The sequence below is a fragment of the Notolepis coatsorum genome (genome assembly GCF_963971535.1).
Source record: "Notolepis coatsorum genome assembly, chromosome: 1".
Taxonomy (NCBI): Eukaryota; Metazoa; Chordata; class Actinopteri; order Aulopiformes; family Paralepididae; genus Notolepis; species Notolepis coatsorum.
The window spans coordinates 198,810,508-198,833,287 of NC_140165.1; the positions used below are offsets into that span (position 1 = coordinate 198,810,508).

Consider the following 22,780-nt stretch of genomic DNA (forward strand, 5'->3'; position numbering starts at 1 on the left):
GGGGCTAGTGGCGGGCGAGGTGGCAAGCTTCTCTCACGGTTTTCTGGACAGCTTCGGTCCCTCGCTGGCGGTGCCTTGGCCGCTCATCATCATCCCCCGGTGCAAGGTCTGCGTCTCGCCGGAGTCATGGTGTATTATTAGCAGTTTAAAGACAGCGCAACTGTCTTTCCGGTATGTCAAGTATTTGAGCCGTGCCGTTTATTAATATCGACGCGGCGTAAATACGGCAATTGGGGGGTAGAGGTGCGTGTTCACCGAGGGGTCGGCGACAGGCAGCAGGCTTTTGCCCCGAGCGGGACTCAAGCCTCAACACGGCTGCACGAGAGAGCAGTTCAGCACCTTGGACAGCGTGACAAATGCACCCATTTCATTGGCTGTCACTGTTACACCTATACACGGCTGGCCCCGCAGGGGTAGACTAGAGGTCTGTGTTTCTTCTGACTCGAGTGACACTGACACACTTAATTGGAGCGAGGCATTAAATGAACATTTAAAAAAAAAATTATAATAATAATAATTATTATTATTGTTTATACCATGATATGCGGGACATTGTTCTGTTGTAGCGGGACGCGGGACAAACGTCCCTTTATCGGGACTGCCCCACGAAACACGGGACAGGTGGGCACCCTACACATGGGTCTAATACAGCAATGGATTATGGGTCAATGCAACGTTAAAGCAGTGGTAATGTAAGACTGACTTTACATTAAGAATGACAATAATATAGTATAAAGTAGGGTATTATTTGGACTAAAGAATGGTGTTGTCTCCCCCTACTCGCATGTTGAGGGAGAGCACCATACATTATACACTGAGAAACCACGGCCGAGAGTGAGCTCTCCGGGAACAACCCCACTTTGCCCGACAGTTTTCGGGCAATCATCTTCCGGTCTGACTTCCTCTCCTAAAGTTCTAATCTACACTGCTGCCACCTGTCGTCACCGAGGGCAATTGCAGCCATTTTGTATAATAAGAAAAAAATAACAAAAACATATTTTAACGGGAGGACGGCGGGAGAGAAGGTTGTCATACAAAAACGGTACGGTTGACAGGTATGGTTTAGTCCCTTGTTTGCCATAGCCATAACGTTGAGTGTCTCTATTTTAGGTTTAGAGGTGGGCCGTGATGTCTCCAATAGGCTTCAAATAAACTGGTTGCATTTCCGCTCACGTGGATTCCTATAGCAACCATTTCTTCTTCTTCTTCTTCTTCTTCTTCTTCTTCTTCTTCTTCTTCTTCTTCTTCTTCTTCTTCTTCTTCTTCTTCTTCTTCTTCTTCTTCTTCTTCTTCTTCGTTTCCGGCGGACTACGCGTCTAGGCGTATTGCCGCCCTCCACAGGACAGAGGGAGCACAGTAGATGTCCATCCTCCCCTTGGTCTCCGAATCCCACCTACACTGCCACTCCCTCAAAACCCCCTCCCTAATTTTCTCCCTCAGCTCGGCCCCCCCTGCTGTACAGACAGATCCGGGGCCATTCTACCTAATGAGCCTTTGGCTAAGCCATCCACTATTTCATTCTCTACAACTCCTGAGTGCCCTGGGACCCAGCAGAACCTTACCTCACAGCCAACCTTCTCCAGCCTAAACAACACCATCAATATCTCCTGAATCAGGTCAGGTCAGGCCGAGCCTTTGACTTGCCCTCTCTCAAGGCCACCAAAGCCGCCGCTGAGTCCGAGCACAAAAGTACCCTCCGGCTTGACATCCTCCACCCACCATAATGCCCAGAGGATAGCCAGCACTTCTGTCACAAAGACTGAGCTCCCATCTGAAATCTGAAGCCCAGCCCGCAGATCCCACTGGGCCACATATACTCCAAACCCAGCCCTTCCAGAGACTGGGTCCCTGGACCCATCAGTGAAGACCCCCAGGTACACCTCCAATTCCAGTTTTAGGAAGGATTCCACATCCGCCTGAATCCCATCCCTATCCACCTCTAAAAAGGACAGGTTGACATCCCGCTCCTGAATCAGCCAGAACGGCACCGGAGTCCAGCTCCCACAAGGAGGAGGGTCTCCCTGAACCAGCCCCAATTTACCGGCCCATTGGTTCACCTCTTCAAAGAAAGGCCTGCGCTTGACCCTACCCCCCGACTCCCATGACCCCTGAAGCAGCCGCCTAGCAGGAAAGGCCAGGCCGGAGGCGCTCAACTTCACCCAGTACTGTAGCCCTAACTTGACCCGCCTCAATGCCAAGGGCATCTCACCCATTTCGACCAGGAGGCCAGGGACCGAGAGGACCTAAAGGCTCCACAACAGAGCCTCAGAGCCCTCGCCTGGAGAACGTCCAGCCTACGAAGAACCGTCACAGAGGCCGCCCCATAAATAAAACACCCATAATCCATATAAGATCTTAACATCGCTTGATAGATTAGGGTCAAGGACCCCCTGTCCGCCCCCTAGTCACACCCTGCCAGGCACTTCATAGTGTTAACAACCCTCTCACCCTTATCCACTAATTTGCTGACATGGGAGGACCAGGTCAACCTCTCATCTAGCCAGACACCCAAGAACTTAAACTCCTTCACCCTAGCCAGGAGCGCCCCATAAATCCTTAGCCCCCCCTCCGGGAGCTTCCTTTTAAAACCAAAAATCATATACTTGGACTTTGGGGCCGAAAGCCTAAAACCCCACTTCTCCCCCCAGGCTTCCACTGAGTCCAAGGCTTTTTGGACCTGTCTTATCACATACTCCACGTTCCTCCTTCTCTTCCACAAGGCCCCATCGTCCGCAAACAAAGACTGCCCGAGCCCCCCCTGCACGCCACTGAAAATATCATTGACCATCACATTAAAAAGGACCGGGCTAATTACGCTCCCCTGCGGGGTGCTGTTCTCCACCTCCACGGTATCCGAGCAGACGCCCCCAACCCTGACCTGAATAGTCCTCCTTCCCAAAAAATCCTGAATCCAGTTCAGCATCCTGCCCCTGACTCCCAGGTCAAACAACTTAATCAGTAGCCCTTCCTTCCATAGGGAGTCATAGGCTTTCTCTATGTCAAGGAACACTCTCACCACCACTTCCTTGTTCACAAAGGCCTTCTTAATATCCTCCTCAATGACTGCCACCGCCTCCATGGTGGACCTCCCCACCCTAAACCCATTCTGGAACTCTTGACAATAGACCCTTGGTCTCTAAAAAGTACACCAACCTATTGGTCACCATCCTCTCCATCATTTTACAAAACACCGACGTCAGAGCAATAGGCCGATATGACGCCGGGTCAGATCCCCTCTTCCCTGGCTTCAGCACCAGCACTATGACCGCATGCTTCCAGTCAGTTGGAAGCCTCCCCTCCTCCCATACCTTACCCATCAGTGCCAGAACCTCCAAGAGAGCCCCCTCCTCCAGATGCTGAAAAAGCTCGTAGCCCAGACCATCCTTCCCAGGGGTAGTTCTTGCTCCTGCTGCAATTGCATCCTTCAGTTCCTTTAGAGAAAAAAAGACATTAACTGGATTAACATTATCTAAACTCCACTCCAACTTCCACTGATTGGCTGCCAGGAGCTCCCTCCTCCTCCTACCCCTCTCCTCCCCGAGACTCTCAGAACCATGAACAGCCCTGAAAGCCGCCACCAACATACTAGCCTTCTCCAAATTGGACACCGCCTCCACCCCCCCTGCGGTCATTACCGGAATAGACCTCTTTTTATATCTCCCTCCCATCCTATGCACCGCCGACCACAGGTCCCTCACAGGAGTTTCCGGCCCCAAAGTCCCACAGAACTTCCTCCAACTACTTCTCTTTGTGTCCTTAATAACCCTCATAGCTAATCCTCTGAGCCTTTTATAAGCTATCGCGTTCTCCACCGTAGGGTGCTTCCTCAACCGCCTGTAAGCAAGATTACGGTTCCTCACCGCACCATCACAATCATTATTCCACCAAGGAACTATCACTCTAGGTTTTGGCCCCTGCTTCAAAGGAACCGCCTTCAGAGCTGCCCTGTGAATCATATCCCCCAGGGAGGAGTTCCATGAATCAACAGAGCCGTCACTGTCTACTTCCCCAACTAACTATGCACACCTGCTGAAACTCTTCCCAATTAGCACGGGAGAAGTTGTACCTTACTCTTACCTCGTCAACCTCAACTCTCATTCCCCTGCCAAACCTACTATAGATCGGGTAGTGATCACTCCCCATTGAATATATGTCCATCACGTCCCATTCCCCCACCCTAGCTAAATTAGGGGAGGAGAAAGTCAGATCGATATGACTACTAGAATTAGAGAGTATATGGAACCTGGTAGGTCTCCCATCATTGATCACAACCAGATTATTCCTATCCAGAAATTCCTCCACCACAGCTCCATTAAGATCTTTTCTCCCACTGCCCCATAAAGGGTTGTGAGCATTAAAGTCTCCCACCCATATACATCCACCCTCACACTTCCCCATAATCCCATCCAACCCTGCTGCTTCCAAACGCTCACAAGGATTATAAAAATGTACCACTTTTATAGATCCAGATTCTGTCCAAACCTCCGCCACCACACACTCAAGGCTAGTTCCCACGTCCACACCCCGATACTGAATCCCATTCCTTATAAATGTTGCACAACCCTCTCCTGATCTTCCAGGTCATACCCTGGAATGACAAAATCCAAACATGGCTTCAGCCAGGTTTCCTGAATACAAATTAACTCAGGCTTATCCCTAAAAGCAGCCACAAACCTTTTAAGCTCCTGACCATTAGCTGTCAGACTCCTAGCATTCTATTGAAGGATGCACAACATTGTAACTAGTCAGATTCCCCACCCCCCACCGCCATATCAACCGGGACCTAATTTTCCCATCCCACGCCGCAGAGTCTGTGAAGGTCCCCTATTATTCCCAGCTATCAAATTATGCAGCTTTTCTGGAATCAACTCATTGACCCCCAAATACTTCTCTGCTGCTTCCACCACCATCCTAATTGTGGCTGACCGAGTCCCACTCACCTTTGCCTCCCGCCAGCACTTCGACCATGAAGGCTAGAAAGGACTCCTTGCTAAAGACCAGAGAATCTGGGGGAAGAACTGGCTTGGCCGGGGGAGAACCATGCTGACTCCCCCGTCCACCATAGCCACACTCACAATATTAGCCCCCTGAACTACTCTAATCGCATCAGCATAGGATGTCCCATCCCGCTCCCTCACCGTCTCAACCTGCCGAGCCTTGCTGGAGAACACACACCCACGAAAGCTAGCAGGGTGATCCCTGCTACAATTGCAGCATTTTGGAACATCCGCTTTGCACTCCCTGATGTCATGACACTCCCCACACTTCATGCACCTCCGCTTACCCCTACAGGCAGGGGCGTAGCTGTAGAATCTGGGCCCCATGAAAGAATGTATTTGTAGGCCCCAGTGAATGCGAGCGTGCGTAAGCGCGCACGAGAATTTATTTTGGCCATTTATTTATTGATGAAAACGCATAATATGGTTTTTACCTATACATTCGGATCAGCAGTTCAGCACCTGCACTGTTGGTGGGTGAGCCTAGTAAAGGATGTCGCATTGCGTTCATCTTCAATGAATGGACCAATGCAATAGTCTACCAAAGCCCCCCCTCTCTCTCTATATATCTCACACACACACACACACACACACACACACACACACACACACACACACACACACACACACACACACACACACACACACACACACACACACACACACACACTTCAGAAACAAACATAGTATCAATGAGAGCATCAATAATACACCTGAGTGATGTCTAGTAAAAAAAATAAAAATAAAATAAAAAAAGGGCTCCCCCCCCCCAGTGCTGGGCCCTTGGAATCATCCTAAGCTCCCAACCCCCCCACCCCCCCCCCCCACCCCCCCCACCCCCCTGCCTACAGGATCCAGCACTGTGGCCAAACCTTTGGCAATTATAGCACTGCAAGGGAGGCCTAATATATTTCTCTGACCGCATGTGGCCAATAGATACTCTCTCCGGCAGGGCACTGTCAGAAAAATTCAGCAGTACAGGGGAATCACCCCCCCCCCCCCCACCCCCTCTCCCTGGGCTTAAATCGCACCACTTCAGTCACCTGCCCACCCCTCACATTTTCCAAAATCTCTTGGATAGAAAGGCCCTCATATACTCCAAATATCATTCCCTTTAACCCCTGAACCTGCCGATGCATGGCTGACACCTGCACCTTTACCTCTAACACCTTGACCACCTTAATAGCTAAATCAAACTGATTTTGGTCAAAGCATACCAGCTTAAGCTGACCATCTGACCTCACTGTAGCCTGGAAGCTCTTTCCTACCTTAGCCTCCAATGAGGATGAGACCTTTAACGGGTGGAGATTTTTAAAACCTCCATCCCCTGGCCCCTGGCCTCTAACTTTGATCAACACAGCTAGCTCCCCCCCCCCCCCCCCCAACCTTCCTCACTTTACCGCTATCCCCTGGAATAGGACTGGACGCTGAGCACTTTCCCCCCTTGCTCCCCCTTGCTCCCCGCCCCCCTCCTCATCCTCCATACCATCATGCACTGACCTCATAACACTTCTGCAAGTTAACATACTAAATGGCAAGTCCTAAAAATACTAGGATCAATAGCTGAAGAAGAAAAACAGACAGAATTTGAAAACACAGAGCAAGAAAAGTTAAGACAGAAAGACCTAGAGAGAACCACCGACTGACAGACCAACTTCAATCCTCCTGTTAGCTTATTGACAGCTAGTCCAGGGAAGAAACGATAACATTTAATTAAAAAAACGTGTTTACTAGAATACACGTTGCCAGCCATTACGGAGCATTTTGGAAATGACACCAGACCGCCCTGAAACTACACTCATATTCACGACGGTATAAAACGGAAATGTATGGATAGAAAAAGTTCAAAAAATCTGTTTTTTGCATCTTGACTGGAAGAAACTCAATGACAATCGACCTTATTATTAGATCCATAGATATAATATAGCTTTAGGCCTGCAAACACAGCCACGTATCCCCATGTTAAAAGGCGCTGGCCTTTCAACAGTAACGGTAAATAGCGCCATCTGGCGCTGAAAGTGTTAACACTTTCAGTGCCAGCAGGGGGCGCACGATTAGTGCTTGAATGCCCACCATCCACTTCATGTTAGCGTTAATATCGCCTAATCTATGTTTTAAATTATGGCTATGTGTCTAATCTGCCCGTAGCTTATCAATGACTCATTTTCCAGTCAACATTGTCGAAGCGGATTGTTTTTTTTATCGGTTCATTTCCGTTTTTATAGCATCTTGAAAAGCCCTAGTTTTCAAGGAAAATAAAAATATTCCATAATAAATGGAATATTCTAGAATACACAAACATTTTTCTGCCTATTTATGAATCGTTTTCAAATAAACGCTAGATTATCGATAGTATTATGTGTACGTATGCACGCTATATAGGCGATCTGATATCTGATTTGATATATTTCCTGATCGCTTGCACAGCCAAACAGCCACATCACACATAGGGGAAAAGCTTATATCTCCGTGAAAACAGGTCTGACTGTAAAAGACTGGTAAAATAGATTCCTTACCTGAGATCAGATGTTATCCAAAAAGATTATTCCAATTCCTGATCGCCATTCCAAAAATCGATCCTTTTATTGATCCAACGCTACATACTGTAAACACATATTACACGCTGTTCTGATGGTCCACAATGACTGGGATCATCTCCGGTTACATGCGTGAGAAGTAAAATGTGGATTCCGGATTTTTCTTTTCTCATCCATTTTCATTGGTCCATTCCAAAAGGGTGCATTACCATCTGGGAGACGATAGGGGGCGCTTTTTTCCACATCTGAGCTCCTGATCAGGGGCGGATTTAGGATTATAGGAGATCCGGGGCTTAGCCCAGATAGGTGCCCGCCTTTTTTTTTTTTTTTTTTTTTTTTTTTTCTATTTTTTTTTTTTTTTTTTTTTTCAGGCAAGGGGTGGTTTGGAGGTGGTCAGGCACGACCCCCTCCACGGCAGATTTTTTTTGAATTTAATTAACCTGTACGTGCAATTTCCTGCAATATAGAGCCTTCAATGTTGACCAATAAAGCTGCTCTTTTCACTATAAAACTCAGTTAACCATAACGTAGTTATGGTTAGATTTATATATTGGGGGGGGGGATATATCATATTTTTCATATGATCAAAAAGTGGTGGAGCAAGAGCATACCTTTGCTCCCCCAAGTTCAATAGTGGGAGAGCAGAGATGCTCCGAATGCTCTTATGGCCAGGCGTCTATGATTCACTGATACAAAGTAAAATAGTGCAGTGCAATAAAATAGTTAGTAAAATAGAATAAAATAATGCAATAGTGCATTGCAATAAAATAGTTATCATCGTATTTTTTCGGGAGGGCGGTAAGGAGTGCATTACAGTAGTCGAGTTGGCTTGAAATAAAGGCATGGATCTGGTTTTCAGCGTCCTTTTGATTTATAAATTCTATGTTTCTAAGGTGGAAGAATTAAGTTTTTGTCAACTTGTTGATTGTGATTTAAAGCTTAGGTCTGAGTCTACCATGACACCAAGACTTAACTCACTCAAATACAGTTAGCAGCTGGATAGACCACAGATGGAAATTAGCTTCTGCTAAATCTGGTGCAAACATATTTTCATGTAACAATGATGAATTGTCAAAAAAAAAAAAAAAAAAAAAAACATTTTTTTTTATTATTATTATTTTTTTTAAATAGATTCGGGGGTTTTCAGAAAACATTCGGGGCTTGAGCCCAAGTAGCCACCCCCTAGCTCCGCCCCTGCTCCTGATGGGGCTGGTTTCCCAACGGTAGACTCAGTTGATGAAATATGAATTCAGATCGCCAATAAAAAAAATTCAAGCTAATTGTTGTGGTGGGCATTCAGGGGGCGGGCTGATAAAACGTGTTATGTCGTGGCTGGCATCCAAAGTGTTAATAGGCCTCTTTGTTTACGGTTTGATTATCACTGATACAAAGTAAAATAGTTTTGCTATATGTTTATTATTCCAAATAGATCTACACGGGCTTATAGCCTATAATACGTGACATTTGAAGCAGGCACCACTGCTGTTGTAATTGTCTGGTAATAGCTGTTTCGAGTGTTTATTATTGGGTTGTTGTCGCACACTCACTGCATGTTCAATTTGCGGCTCGTATGGTACTTCCTTCCTACCCAGGCAAATCTGTCTTCATATCTCACGCCCTGGCTGGCTTGGCGAGGCTCTCTGTAGCCTATACCAGCTCTACCGGACCCGGTGTCTGTGAATGATGGGGGCTAGTGGCGGGCGAGGTAGCAATAAGCTTCTCTCACGGTTCTCTGGACAAAAAAAATAAATGGCCATAGCCATAACGTCGAGTGTCTCTATTTTAGGTTTAGAGGTGGGCCGTGATGTCTCCAATAGGCTTCAAATAAACTGGTTGCGTTTCCGCTCATGTGGATTCCTATAGCAACCATTTGTTTACACATTTGTTTGTTTATAAAGCTGCTGCTTTATCGAAGATCTTGAAATAGCTGGATCCGCAGATAATATTGTAGCTCGCACGGAGAACATTTCAGCAGCATAGAAAGGGTAACTGATATGGATTGGGGAAAAAATATATTTTATACATCTCGACTGTGAGCTTTTTCTGGAGAGCTCAGCTGGCCAAGCATGTCTTCGATTATATTATATTACATTAAAATGTATTGTCTATCATGTAGCACAAGTACAGTACAAGGAAAATAAGTTTGGCATCCAACCAGAATACAAATGTAACAGTAAAGTGCAATAATATACAATGTACAGGTGATTGGGTATAAAATATATAAATTAGTACTACTGAGTGAATTAATGAATGAATGAATGAATGAATGGATGAATGAATGAATGAATGAATGAATGAATGAAAACTTTATTTTGTCTGGTAATAGCTGTTTCGAGTGTTTATTATTGGGTTGTTGTCACAGACTCACTGCATGTTCAATTTGCGGCTCGTATGGTACTGCCTTCCTATACCCAGTTAAATCTGTCTTAATATCTCACGCCCCAGAAGCAGGCACCATTGCTGTTGTAATTGTCTGGTAATAGCTGTTTCGAGTGTTTATTATTCGGTTGTTGTCGCAGACTCACTGCATGTTCAATTTGCGGCTCGTATGGTACTTCCTTATACCCAGGCAAATCTGTCTTCATATCTCACGCCCTGGCTGGCTCGGCGAGGCTCTCTCTCTATACCTATACCCATACCGGCTGGAGAACCGTGAGAGAAGCTTGCCACCTCGCCCGCCACTATCCCCCATCACTCACAGACACCGGGGCCGGTAGCCTGTATCAGTTCCGCAACCGTTTCCATGGCGGGCGGGCGAGGTGGCAAGCTTCTCTCACGGTTCTCTGGACAGCTTCGGTCCCTCGCGGGCGATGCCTTGGCGGCTCATCATCATCCCCCGGTGCAAGGTCTGCGTCTCGCCGGAGTCATGGAGTATTATTAACAGTTTAAAGACAGCGCAACTGTCTTTCCGGTATGTCAAGTATTTGAGCCGTGCCGTTTATTAAAATCGACGCGGCGTAAATACGGCAATTGGGGACTAGAGGTGCGTGTTACTGTTCACCGAGGGGTCGGCGACAGGCAGCAGGCTTTTGCCCCGAGCGGGACTCAAGCCTCAACACGGCTGCACGAGAGAGCAGTTCAGCACCTTGGACAGCGTGACAAATGCACCCATTTCATTGGCTGTCACTGTTACACCTATACACGACTGGCCCCGCAGGGGGAGGTGCGTGTTTCTTCTGACTCGAGTGACACTGACACACTTAATTGGAGCGAGGCATTAAATGAACAACATTTTAAAAATGTTTTAAATAATAATAATTATTATAATAACGCGGGTCAGGTGGGCACCCTACACATGGGTCTAATACAGCAATGGATTATGGGTAAATGCAACGTTAAAGCAGTTGCAATGTAAGACTGACTTTACATTAAGAATGACAATAATATAGTATAAAGTAGGGTATTATTTGGACTAAAGAATGGTGTAGCACCTGATACATTATACACTGAGAAACCACGGCCGAGAGTGAGCTCCATCCGGGAAGCGTGAATACTTTCGACAACCCCACTTTGCCCGACAGTTTGCCGGCAACCATCTTCCGGTCTGACTTCCTCTGGTAACGGTCTAATCTACACTGCTGCCACCTGTCGTCACGGAGGGGAATTGCAGCCATTTTGTATTAAAAAAAATAACAAAAATACGGGAACATATTTTAACGGGAGGACGGCGGGAGAGAAGGTTGGCATACGGGAAAAACGGTACGGTTGACAGGAATGTTTTAGTCCCTTGTTTGCCAACGTCGAGTGTCTCTATTTTAGGTTTAGAGGTGGGCCGTGATGTCTCCAATAGGCTTCAAATAAACTGGTTGCGTTTCCGCTCACGTGGATTCCTATAGCAACCATTTGTTTACACATTTGTTTGTTTATAAAGCTGCTGCTTTATCGAAGATCTTGAAATAGCTGGATCCGCAGATAATATTGTAGCTCGCACAGAGAACATTTCAGCAGCATAGAAAAGGTAACTGATATGGATTGGGGAAAAAATATATTTTATACTCGACTGTGAGCTTTTTCTGGAGAGCTCAGCTGGCCAAGCATGTCTTCGATTAGATTATATTACATTAAAATGTATTGTCTACCATGTAGCACAAGTACAGTACAACGAAAATAAGTTTGGCATCCAACCAGAATACAAATGTAACAGTAAAGTGCAATAATATATGTACAGGTGATTTGGTATAAAATATATAAATTAGTACTACTGAGTGAATGAATGAATTAATGAATGAATGAATGAATGAATGAATGCATGAATGAATGAATGAAAACTTTATTTAACAGATTGCAGAATGGGTACAATACAGTAAGGCTCAATACACACAATTGTTAAGGGGATGCAGACCAGAGAAAGACATTTGTCTTGTTTACATCAGGGTCCCCCATTTTCAATTCATATAGACATTTATGACATACTCAACATACATGACATTTATGGCATAGGGACATACAGGTATTTAGTACTGATACATTTGTGACATAAACAGTATTCAAATATACAGTACTGTACAGTACATACACTCTGTTCACTCACCCCAGTCTGACCCCCCAGATAAACCTAAGAACCTATGGGAAGCACAGCCACTGTATTAGCTTAGCTGCTGTTGCTGTTTGGCCTTGCTTAGGACAAACATTATTTTCGCTCCATCCATTCATTCATCCTTCCTTCCTTGCTCAGACTAGGTGATCGAGAATGTCTCGTCTGGGGGGCCCTGCTCACAAGTCCCTGCCTCAACAGGGGTGGCAGACCAGCGTTGTCAACCCTGTGGATATTGAGATGCAGCGAAGTCGCTCTGAGCTTCTCACTGCAGAAAGCAAGAGGCTGATACAGGAGAGTGACAGGGCATCCACGCACATGCAGCAGGATGCCAACAAAAAACTGGGTAAATAACTGTGTGATTAGGCAGAAAAAACACAGGAATACCTACTTTTTCAGATTCAAACCTATTCATATCCACCTGTCATATACCCTATATAGACCGTTTCAACTTGATAACAAAAACAAGGTTGAATGGCCCTCTGGTTGAAAGGCAAAGCTATCATTGGTATTTGTTTATTTTAAAGCCCTTATTGGTATACTTTCCCCTTACATCACAACACTGTTGAAATGGAATCTTGGAGCCTATTCTACACGTTCAAATGGTTGGTTTGTTCCTACAGTAGGCTTCCTCGAGTTTGGTCTGAACTAGGAAAAACTGCTTTTTCATTTGATGCTTCCAACACCTGGAATGCCTGACTGTGAAGTTTCTTCCTTCTTTTGCTGCATTTAAAATGATATCTGACCATTGTGTGTCAACTTGTAACTGTCTGTAGCTGATTTCTATTGTTTATTCTTATTTGTTGTGTGTATGAATTTGAAAAAGCAAAAACAAACATACATTCTAGAACGGACTACATTTGATTTACTGTCAGCTATTGTCTAACCAGTTCCCTAGCAACACAATTCCACTGACACAATAGATTTTTAAGTCACAGTATTATAAAAAACGATTTTTTTTTAAAATTAAGTCACAGACAAAAATATGATATGACAGTTTAGCCTTATTGCCATGCACGCCTACTGCTTATTGCTTATTGACAGCGGAAGAGTGCGCCCGAGTGCTTCCGCGTTTTCCCTGATTGGCTGCGACACGCCCCGCGGCAGGCACGGGAGCGGCAGAGCTTGCGGCATTATGTAGGCGTAATCGCCGATGATTTTCATTTGAAGCTTAGCTCACCTGGCAGCGCTGCGGTTCTGTGGTCCTGCGGTCCGTTGATTACAAGTTCGAATCCCTTCAATTTTTTTTTTTTTTTTTTTCTTAACGTGTATTCTTTCGCCGGTTAAGGTTAGGCATGGTTAAGGTTAAGGTTAGGCATTGTTTCGGAGTTGGTTAAGGTTAGAAGGGTTAAGTTTAAGCGCTGTTAAGGAGCTGGTTAAGGTTAGAGTTTGTCTTAGAGAATGTCAATATTCTTTCTATGGTTAAGGTTAAGGTTAGGCATGGTTAAGGTTAAGGTTAGGCATTGTTTCGGAGTTGGTTAAGGTTAGAAGGGTTAAGTTTAGGCGCTGTTAAGGAGCTGGTTAAGGTTAGAGTTTGTCTTAGAGAATGGCAATAGACAGCCTATTTCCGCACTGCCGCTCTCTCGCGCTGCCGCGGTCACATGGTCACATTGTCACATTCTTGCACTCTTCCGCTGTCAATAAGCTACACGCAGCCCTACTACGAGGCCCAACCCAGTATGGAGGTAGATTTCATCATGGGTTTGTATTTGTCTATGGAATAAAAACAGGCATGTCTTGCATCACCCAGGTCCAATGGGTGGTCAAGTTGAAGGTGAGGTTCAATGAGGTGGGCTTGTGTATATTGTTCAGAGCAGCGAATCAGCGACATCAAGTTCTTCAGGCAGGAGCTGGCACAGAAGCTGGAGGAGATCATTGTGGAGATCGACATCCTCATCAACTTCAAACGCCGCACGGAAAGAGCCCTGAAGGCCTGCGCTGAACCTCTAGGGACTACCATACAATGCCTGAAAGAAAGGTGAGGAGGAGGAGGAGGAGGAGGAGGAGGAGGAGGAGGAGGAGGAGGAGGAGGAGGAGGAGGAGGAGGAGGAGAGAGAGAGAGCCCTCATTGAAACTGCCATCACACACAAAAAAAGCAGTCACCATAGCAGCACACAACCCCAGCCACCCCCTGAACCCATGCTTCACTCTACTCCCATCCGGCCGCAGATACAGATCTCTGATCTGTAAAAAGAAATTAAATAAAAAAATAAAAACCATGCTACAGTAAAATCGCTGTGCCCTCTGCTGCCATCACTGCCCAGTCACATGTTTAGTGTTGGTTTGAGTGATGGATGTTTCTTAACACTTTGAGTGCCAGCAGGGGGCGCCAGAAATAGCGCTTGAGTGCCAGCGTCCACTTCAATGATAGCGCTCTCATATTTGCGACTACATCTTAAATTATGGCTATGTGTCTAATCTGGCCGTCGCTTATCAATGACTTGTTTGCAGTCAACATTGTCGAAACGGATTGTTTTTTATCTGTTCATTTCCGTTTTATACCATTTTGAAAAACTCGTTTTTTTGAAAGTTTCAGGAAAATATTGCTGTGATAAACGCCCTTTACTGGAATATTCTGGAATACACAAAAAACGTATTTTTTCTGCCTATTTATGAATCGTTTTCAAATAAACGCTAGATTATCGATAGTATATGTGTACTTATGCACGCTATAGAAGCGGGCTGAAAAATCGATTATCTCATTTCCTTAGCACACACACACAGGTCCCATATTATGAAAAACTTGTACACATACATTTGGGCCTACTAACACACAAACTGTGAAATAAGACAACCTAGTCACTAGTCAGATTATTTGATGTCACACCAAAAGCTGATTGCAATGCGTGGTCCTTGATTTGTGTGTGAAACATACAAAACAGCCTTTTCTACCTAAAGTTTTACCTAAAATATGTTTCTGACAACAATTTAAGTGGGAAGTACAGTAGGATATGAAATAGCTGGATCTTGAGTCATATTTGATATGCAATGCCTAGTTTGACAGTTTGATTAAAGGTAAAAATATACCGTTTTGGGGACCTCAGAGAACTATATTAACTTGTTGAAAAGGAGTATAATATTGAACCTTTAATCTTCTTGTGCACAGGCTGTAGAAACACGTTTCCTCTAAGGAGGATAATAAATTATCTATCTATTAAGGGGAGGCCATGAGGGGTGATTTGGTATTATGTTTTTTTTCTCCACTGCACAAGTACTGTATGCCCTCTCTCTGCCTGGCAGAATGAATCGAGTGCTTGCTGATAGGATGCACGACGAGGTGGAGAGACAACTGCTGAAGGAGAGGGACATGATCGAAAGTGCTGCTTCTCTGCTGCAACGCACACTGGAGCAGATCACTGAACAGATACGGTATGGGAGGGGTTGGGTTGGGCAGTGGTGGAAGAAGTACACGGTTCTTTTACTTAAGTAAAAGTAGAAATACCCAGATAAACGAGTACTCTGGTAAATGTAGAGAAGTATGTGCTATTGAGTATTAGTATCTAAGGTATAAGTGCATTCTACATGACGTTTCTGTATTCCAGTGCTTGGGACCATTCAACCCTCGATCCATTGGCCTCTAAAGGTTATGTTAACTAAAGTGGTATGTGGTCCAGTTCTGCTCCTCTGATTAAAGGTTATGTTAAAGTGGTATGTGGTCCAGTTATGCTCCTCTGATTAAAGGTTATGTTAAAGTGGTATGTGATCCAGTTATGCTGCTTACGTCCTCTTGAAGTTGACAGGCTTCAAATGTGAAAGTATATAATCTTCTTACATTTTTGCCATGTTTTCTATGCAAAAACCTTTTCTTCAAAGTAACTAGTAACAGATGGGTTCAGATAAATGTAGTGGAGTAAAAAGTACAATATTTCTATACAAGTAAAAGTATAAAGTTCCCTAAAATGAAACTACTCACGTACAAGTACAAGTAGCTCGGAAAAGTACAGTACTTGAGTGAAAATATTTAGTTACTTTCCACCACTGGGGTTTGGTTTATATAGCAATATTATAGAGATTCATCAGCACTGTGCCCGTCCATTGGAAATACATACAAAATGTTTCAGCCACTGAAAAAAGTTTATTTATAGATGAGTAATTTTGCTACCATACCAGCTCACTTCCAACTTGCTGAATTGAGCCATGCACATGACTGTTGTCTTTAGCACATCTTCAGTTTACAAACCTAGGTGAGTGTGTGCAACGTATATCTATACTTGTCCCAGACTGAATCGATCGGCCAAGTACCGTCTAGAGAAGGACCTGAACGACAAGTTCCATGCCTTGAACATCGACGACTCCTGTGCTGAGATGGCCAACAGCGACTTCGACAACAATCTAAAGCCCAAAGACTCCAACATCACCCTGCTGAGGTACATTACGAGTGTGTTTATGCAATCGGAAAACTATATTATCAAGCGTTACTGACTCATCTATCACTTTACACTTTCTTTTACTTAAACAGTTTACTGTACAGTCTACCACAAACGTTGTCGCTATTAGGGTCAAGACCGTTTGCCTTTCTACCTGCTCCACAGAACGTGTTGACTTAGAGGAGGGGAACAAAGGGGAAGCGTGGCTGTACAGCTCATCAGAGCAATCAACAAACGCTCTGGAACAAATACAGGCTACAAGTCCAGCCCACTGAACTCAGGAAAAAAATTATGTACAGCCACAAATTACAGACAGTATGTTAGAATTATATGATTTTTTCATTTATTCATTATTTTTTTGAGGGGGGGGGGGGGGGTTACGTGAGTCAGTACACCAGAAAACAACAACCAATATCAGCTTAAGTTCTCTATTCAATGCACTGTATGAGGACGAACATGCGTGTCAGCCATCAAGGATTTAACCTGGGTGATTCTTGAGCCTGGACGCAGCCACCAAACGCAACTCAAAGTGGATACAATGCTGGCAGTGGAGCACCTTTTAGGGCTTTCAAAGGAAGCATTTCTTCCATGGCTGTAAAGGAGCAGGGCCATTATGGACTGTATATTGGACTTTAAATAGAGGCTTTGTTCCCTTATGTCCAGAAGGGGTCAGCCGTGTACTGCTTCTAATTATTTCCTCCACCATTTTTAGGGCATGGGAGTAGGCTACCCTTTCTGTTTCTTTTCTATTTATTTACCTCTATCACGCTCGCGCCTACAAGGCTTTCTTTACCTCTATCACACTTGCACCTACAAGGCTTTCTTTACCTCTATCACACTTGCACCTGCTACAAGTCTTTCTTTACCTCTATCACACTTGCACCTACAAGTCTTTCTTTACCTCTATCACACTCGCACCTACAAGGCTTTCTTTACCTCTATCACACTTGCACCTACAAGTCTTTCTTTACCTCTATCACTCACACCTACAAGTCTTTCTTTACCTCTATCACACTTGCACCTACAAGGCTTTCTTTACCTCTATCACACTTGCACCTACAAGTCTTTCTTTACCTCTATCACACTTGCACCTACAAGGCTTTCTTTACCTCTATCACACTTGCACCTACAAGTCTTTCTTTACCTCTATCACACTTGCACCTACAAGGCTTTCTTTACCTCTATCACACTTGCACCTACAAGTCTTTCTTTACCTCCATCACACTTGCACCTACCAGTCTTTCCTTCCATTAGTTTTGCAGTTGAGTTCTTCAACTTCTTAATCACGTTCTTCTCTTATGGCTACACTCTCCTTCCATTTCTCTCCCAGATATACATGTCATTCCTAATGCCTCCCCACCTCTACCCCCCCCCCCCCCCCCCCCCCCCCAGCATGGTGGTGAGCCCGGAGGAATGGGAGAGCTTCACAGACGTCAACATAGCCAAAGCAGAGCAGGAGAAAACCAACTCCCTATCCCTGCAGGCCCTGGTGGAGGCTCTCTTGTTACAGACGGCGGGAGACATGCAGAGGCAACTCCAGGCCACAGCCTCAGCCTTCCAATCGAGGATCCAGGAGACAAAGACTGCCAAGAGACAGATGGAAGACCACCTGGCCAAGGTAGATTTTGAGCTAACCTAGGAAACCCAATAGTTGTTAACACATTTGGGGCCATTGGGATCCGTCTAATCCCACTCTATACGGCCAGCATATCAAAATAAACTTTCATTGTGCGTGAGGCTGTTTGTAGAGCTAAATCTATACTTTATATTATTGCTATCGGTCCATTCTCATTGTCAATTGACACTATCAACCGTCCCTTCAATATGCCTTAAATAAATAATTTTTTCATCAATCCGTTCCCATTTTATAGCGTCGTGAATATGAACGTTATAGCAGAATGTTCTGGGGTATTTCCTGGAACGCGAGTTATAGGGCGCTAAGCTAATAACGTTAAATCAAATGGCGTTTCGGCTATAGACAAGCTAGAGCTAAAACTCAAAATGCATGTGGTTAGAAGTGGTGGAGAGAATAAAAGCTAGCTTATAATGGTGGTGTCTGGTTAGGAGTGAGGGATAATGGAGGTACTATCCAAGAGGGGGTCTGGGAGGGGGGGGTTTGAGCTGGAGCATATGTGTGTAGGGTTTTAGAAAATAGGTATTAGGGGTATATTATATACTAACATTTATATAATTGTAATTTCGTTGGATATACACTGTATACGGCTAAAATGTTATTATAGACTATTTTTGTTTTATCCTGTTTCTGTACTTGCATATATTATAACCACCTTTACTGAAAGTTTCATTATGCATTGTGTGTTGAGTACTGACTTTTAATAACTTTTTGTTCTGCAATAATAAAAAAAATATAAAAAAAAAAAGACAAGCTAGAGCTAAAACTCAAAATGCATAGTGTCGGTATCATGGTCCACCATGAATCCATGAAAGGGGGGGGGGGGGGGGGGGGGGGGCGGGGGACGTCGTTTCTGATTATTGATTACCAATAACGGCATTAGCCTCAGTAGCCTTATTCGCTGACCGGGTGGATGGCTATGAGAGCAAGGCCCGATCGGGCTGTAATTGACGTCAAATCGCTCTTACCTGTGGCCGGTTGGATCCCAAAAAGGATTTCCCAGTTATGGATCGCCATCTGGTAGATCGATATGTCCATTGGCTGATGATATATTCCTTTACTGCATACTGAATTCAGCGTCCCAAAAACTATTCCAGGCCATCGGCTACACGCATAGCTTTAGGCTAACAGAAAAGCCCATTCATAATAAATTTCTTTTAAAAACACCTATCTGTAACAGGGAACACTGCATTATCGAGGCCGCCCCTATGAGGATCTGGCCGGTAATGCAATTTTCCGAATTCCAAGAGTAGGGTAAATCTGCAGTGCCGCTCGGTGACATTGAGTAGGATATTACAATGGAATAAAAGCCAAAACAACCTTGCCACATATATACGTGGTTGGCCGTCAAGCGTTGGATCCGAAACACGTATATATATACGTGGTTGGCTCCGAATGTGTTAAGAGCTAGTGTTATTAGATGACATGTTTCTTTGTGTTTTCTTTTAACTTTTCTTTTCCCAAGGTAGGTTCGCTGAGCACAAATGCTTTTTCAGCTACGCCCCTGCGTCACATTCACAGTTCGATTCACACCTGGAAGCTGCCCAGTACAACAACAGTCTGACACTGTTGGCCACTGAGCAACTCCACTGGAGCAGTTGGGGGTTAAGTGACTTTCTGAAGGGCAGTTCAGCGGTTGGTATTGAGGGATGGGAGAGGTATTCATTCACTTCTCCGACCAGATATTTCCTGCTGGTCTGGGGGATTGAACCAGCGACCTTTTGGTCACAAACCTGCTTCTCTAATAGAACAGGCCAGCTCAAGTGTTGAGTGACTTTACATAATCACTTCAGTGACCAACATAGGTCAACCTTTTCCACAGAAGTCTGGTACCGTGCCCTACAGTATGTGTTAGTCATCAGACATCTGTCTGCAGTGTTGCTTGATGTGACACCTTCTCCCCTCCACCAGATTCTATCTGAGTTTGGCAGCCAGGAGAGGAACATGCAGGCTCTCCAGGTGGCCATAGCTGAGAGGGAGATCCCTCTGAAGGTGGGCCAGGCCCGCTTGTCTGCACGAAGCCAGAGACCTGCCACTGAGCGGTGCCGCGACCAAGCACAGGCCCGCCTGCTGTCTGAGGTCCAGCAGATCAGCGCTCACATCAGAAAGTAAGGACAGGGTGTACTAAAGGGATCAATAATCAACCAGGCTGCAGTAAAAAACTTAAAACCAGATTTTCAAACATAAACATCAAGACAGAAAACACCCTCACCACAGACAAGCTGGATGTGGCCAATTACTTAAACATTTTCTTCACAAACATAGCCACAACACTGGTAAATAAACTACTCTCCCACCCAGGGAATTTTGGGGTAGAACACATCCTAGCCTACTACTATAACCTAGGGGTCCGCAAAGATGATTTCAAACTTGAAATGGTAACAACAGCTGAGGTACACAAAAAACTGAGCGCCCTCCAACCTAACAAGGCCACTGGCCATGACAATATCCCCTCCAAATTCCTCAGTCTCAGCAGCCGCCATCACCCCAGTCACACACACATAATACACCTCTCCATAAAACAGGGACACGTACCCAAATAATTCAAAATTGCGAGGGTAACCCCCCTGCACAAAAAGGGCAGCAAATTGGACCCAGGCAACTACCGCCCTGTTTCTATTCTTACCTCCATCTCGAAAGTCATGGAAAAATCTTTATACGAACAGGTCGAAAAGTACCTTGTGGAAATCTAATTTACAAATTCCAATCTGGCTTCAGAACATCCCACTCCACTGACACATGCCTTCTATATTTGAACGACCACATCAAACAAGATGTGGACGCAGGCAAATACTGTGGCATGGTCATGCTGGACCTACAAAAGGCCTTCGACACTGTCAATCACTCCATTCTGATTGACAAGCTAAAAGCAATTGGCTTTGATAGCACATCAGTGAGCTGGATGCAATCCTACCTGGAGGGAAGAGAACAGATGGTGGAGGTAAACGGTACACTACCCCCCCCCCCCTCCCAGTGAACTGTGGTGTTCCACAAGGAAGCATTTTAGGACTGTTACTCTTCCTAATTTATGCAAATGTCATGTCATCAGCCTGTGACTGCAACCTGTTCCTGTTCACGGACGACTCAGCACTCACTGCTGGTCTCGGACATGGACAAGTTGCAGGTTGAAAAAGCCCTCAGCTCTGAACTCGGCAGAATCTGCACCTGGCTCACTGATAACAAACTATCATTACACCTGGGTAAAACAGTCCATTCTCTTCGGATCAAATAACAAACTCAGCAAGACCAACGGCTTCTCTGTTACAGTGGGTGACAATATTGTCACAAGGAAAGATGAAATTACATACCTGGGTTCCATCCTAGATGCAAATCTTTCCTGTGACAAAATGTAACCAATGTAATAAAAAAAGTCAACCAACGAACAAGATTCTTGTACCGCATCTCCTCCCGGGTAAACAAGAATACCCACTCATTCAAGGGTACTACAACTATGCCTGCACCTCATGGTACCAAAGCACCTCAAAGGCACTAAAAACAAGATTACAAACATCACAAAACAAACTGGTCAGACTACTGCTTAACCTCACTCCTAAAACTGTGAATGTGAATCACTACCCACCTTCAAAACCGCTCTTAAAGAGCACCTACGGGAGGCTGCAATTCGAAACTGGCCCCTGTAAATGTCCAAACCCAACCCCCTCCAATGTAGTTCCCCCCCCCACCCCCTCCAATGTACAGTCCCCACTCAACCCCCCACCCGCCTCCAATGTAGTTTCTTCCCCCTCAAATGTATATACTCTCAAATGTATATAATGTATATACTCTCTTCTTAGAAACTCTGTCTATTAATCAGATTTTCCAACGCCAGGGTCTATATGACAGGCGTTGTACTCTTAAACAGTACTGTATATTTGTAGATCTGGTATGTCATAAATGTCTGGATATAACAGTACTGTCTATCTGTATGTCATCATGTATGTAATATATGTTATGATGAATTGAAAATGGGGACCCTGATGTAAACAAGATGAAAGTCTTTCTCTGGTCTGCATCCCCTTAACAATTGTGTGTATTGAGCCGTACTGTATTGTACCCATTCTGCAATCTGTTAATACAATCAATCCATTTCAACAGGACATTGTATTTGGAGGTTTGTTGAAAGAGTGACTTCTCTACCTATCCTCCCAGGTATATCATATTTTCTCTCTCCCTCCCTCCCATCCTATCTAGAATGCGTGAAGCGATGGCCCTGTCAGAGATGGAGCAGAAGAGTCTGGTTAGCTGTCAGCTGATTCTGCAGGAGAATATCAAGATTAAGTCAATCTCACTCTACATCGACGAGGTCATCTGCACCCAGCTCCGACAGTCCATTGTCATACAGAACTTCTGATTGGTCAGAAGACTAGTGCTTACAAGCACAACCTTTTCAGAAGTATGTAAATAAAAAAGAAGCATGTAAATCAAAAAGCAGCGTGTAAATCACAAAGAGATATATCTATATATATTATACAGAGTAGGCCTACATCTTAAACTACTGAAATATAAACACTCATGACCCATAGTAGCCGTCTTTCAATTATAAATATAAAAAATGATGAATGAAAATAATTAATAAACAATCGAATGAAATAAAATAATCAAATGAAACAGGTCAAAACATTTTCCTCATTGAGGCCTCTAGGCGCTAAACAATCCAGAAAGTGAATATAAAAGCGTTCCTTTTGTAGCAAGAGCCTGTCTCTGTCACTGCC

General features: G+C 44.6%; 1 protein-coding gene across 1 annotated transcript; it reads left to right on the forward strand.

The window, feature by feature from the left end:
* Positions 1-12,224: 12,224 nt before the first annotated feature.
* tekt1 (tektin 1) lies at positions 12,225-22,419 on the forward strand (the record flags this gene model as incomplete). Its single annotated transcript, XM_084308669.1, has 7 exons — positions 12,225-12,414; positions 13,881-14,046; positions 15,309-15,437; positions 16,289-16,435; positions 17,828-18,053; positions 19,980-20,176; positions 22,260-22,419. 7 exons carry the CDS (start codon positions 12,225-12,227, stop codon positions 22,417-22,419), a joined length of 1,215 nt encoding a protein of 404 aa, XP_084164795.1.
* Positions 22,420-22,780: the final 361 nt, after the last annotated feature.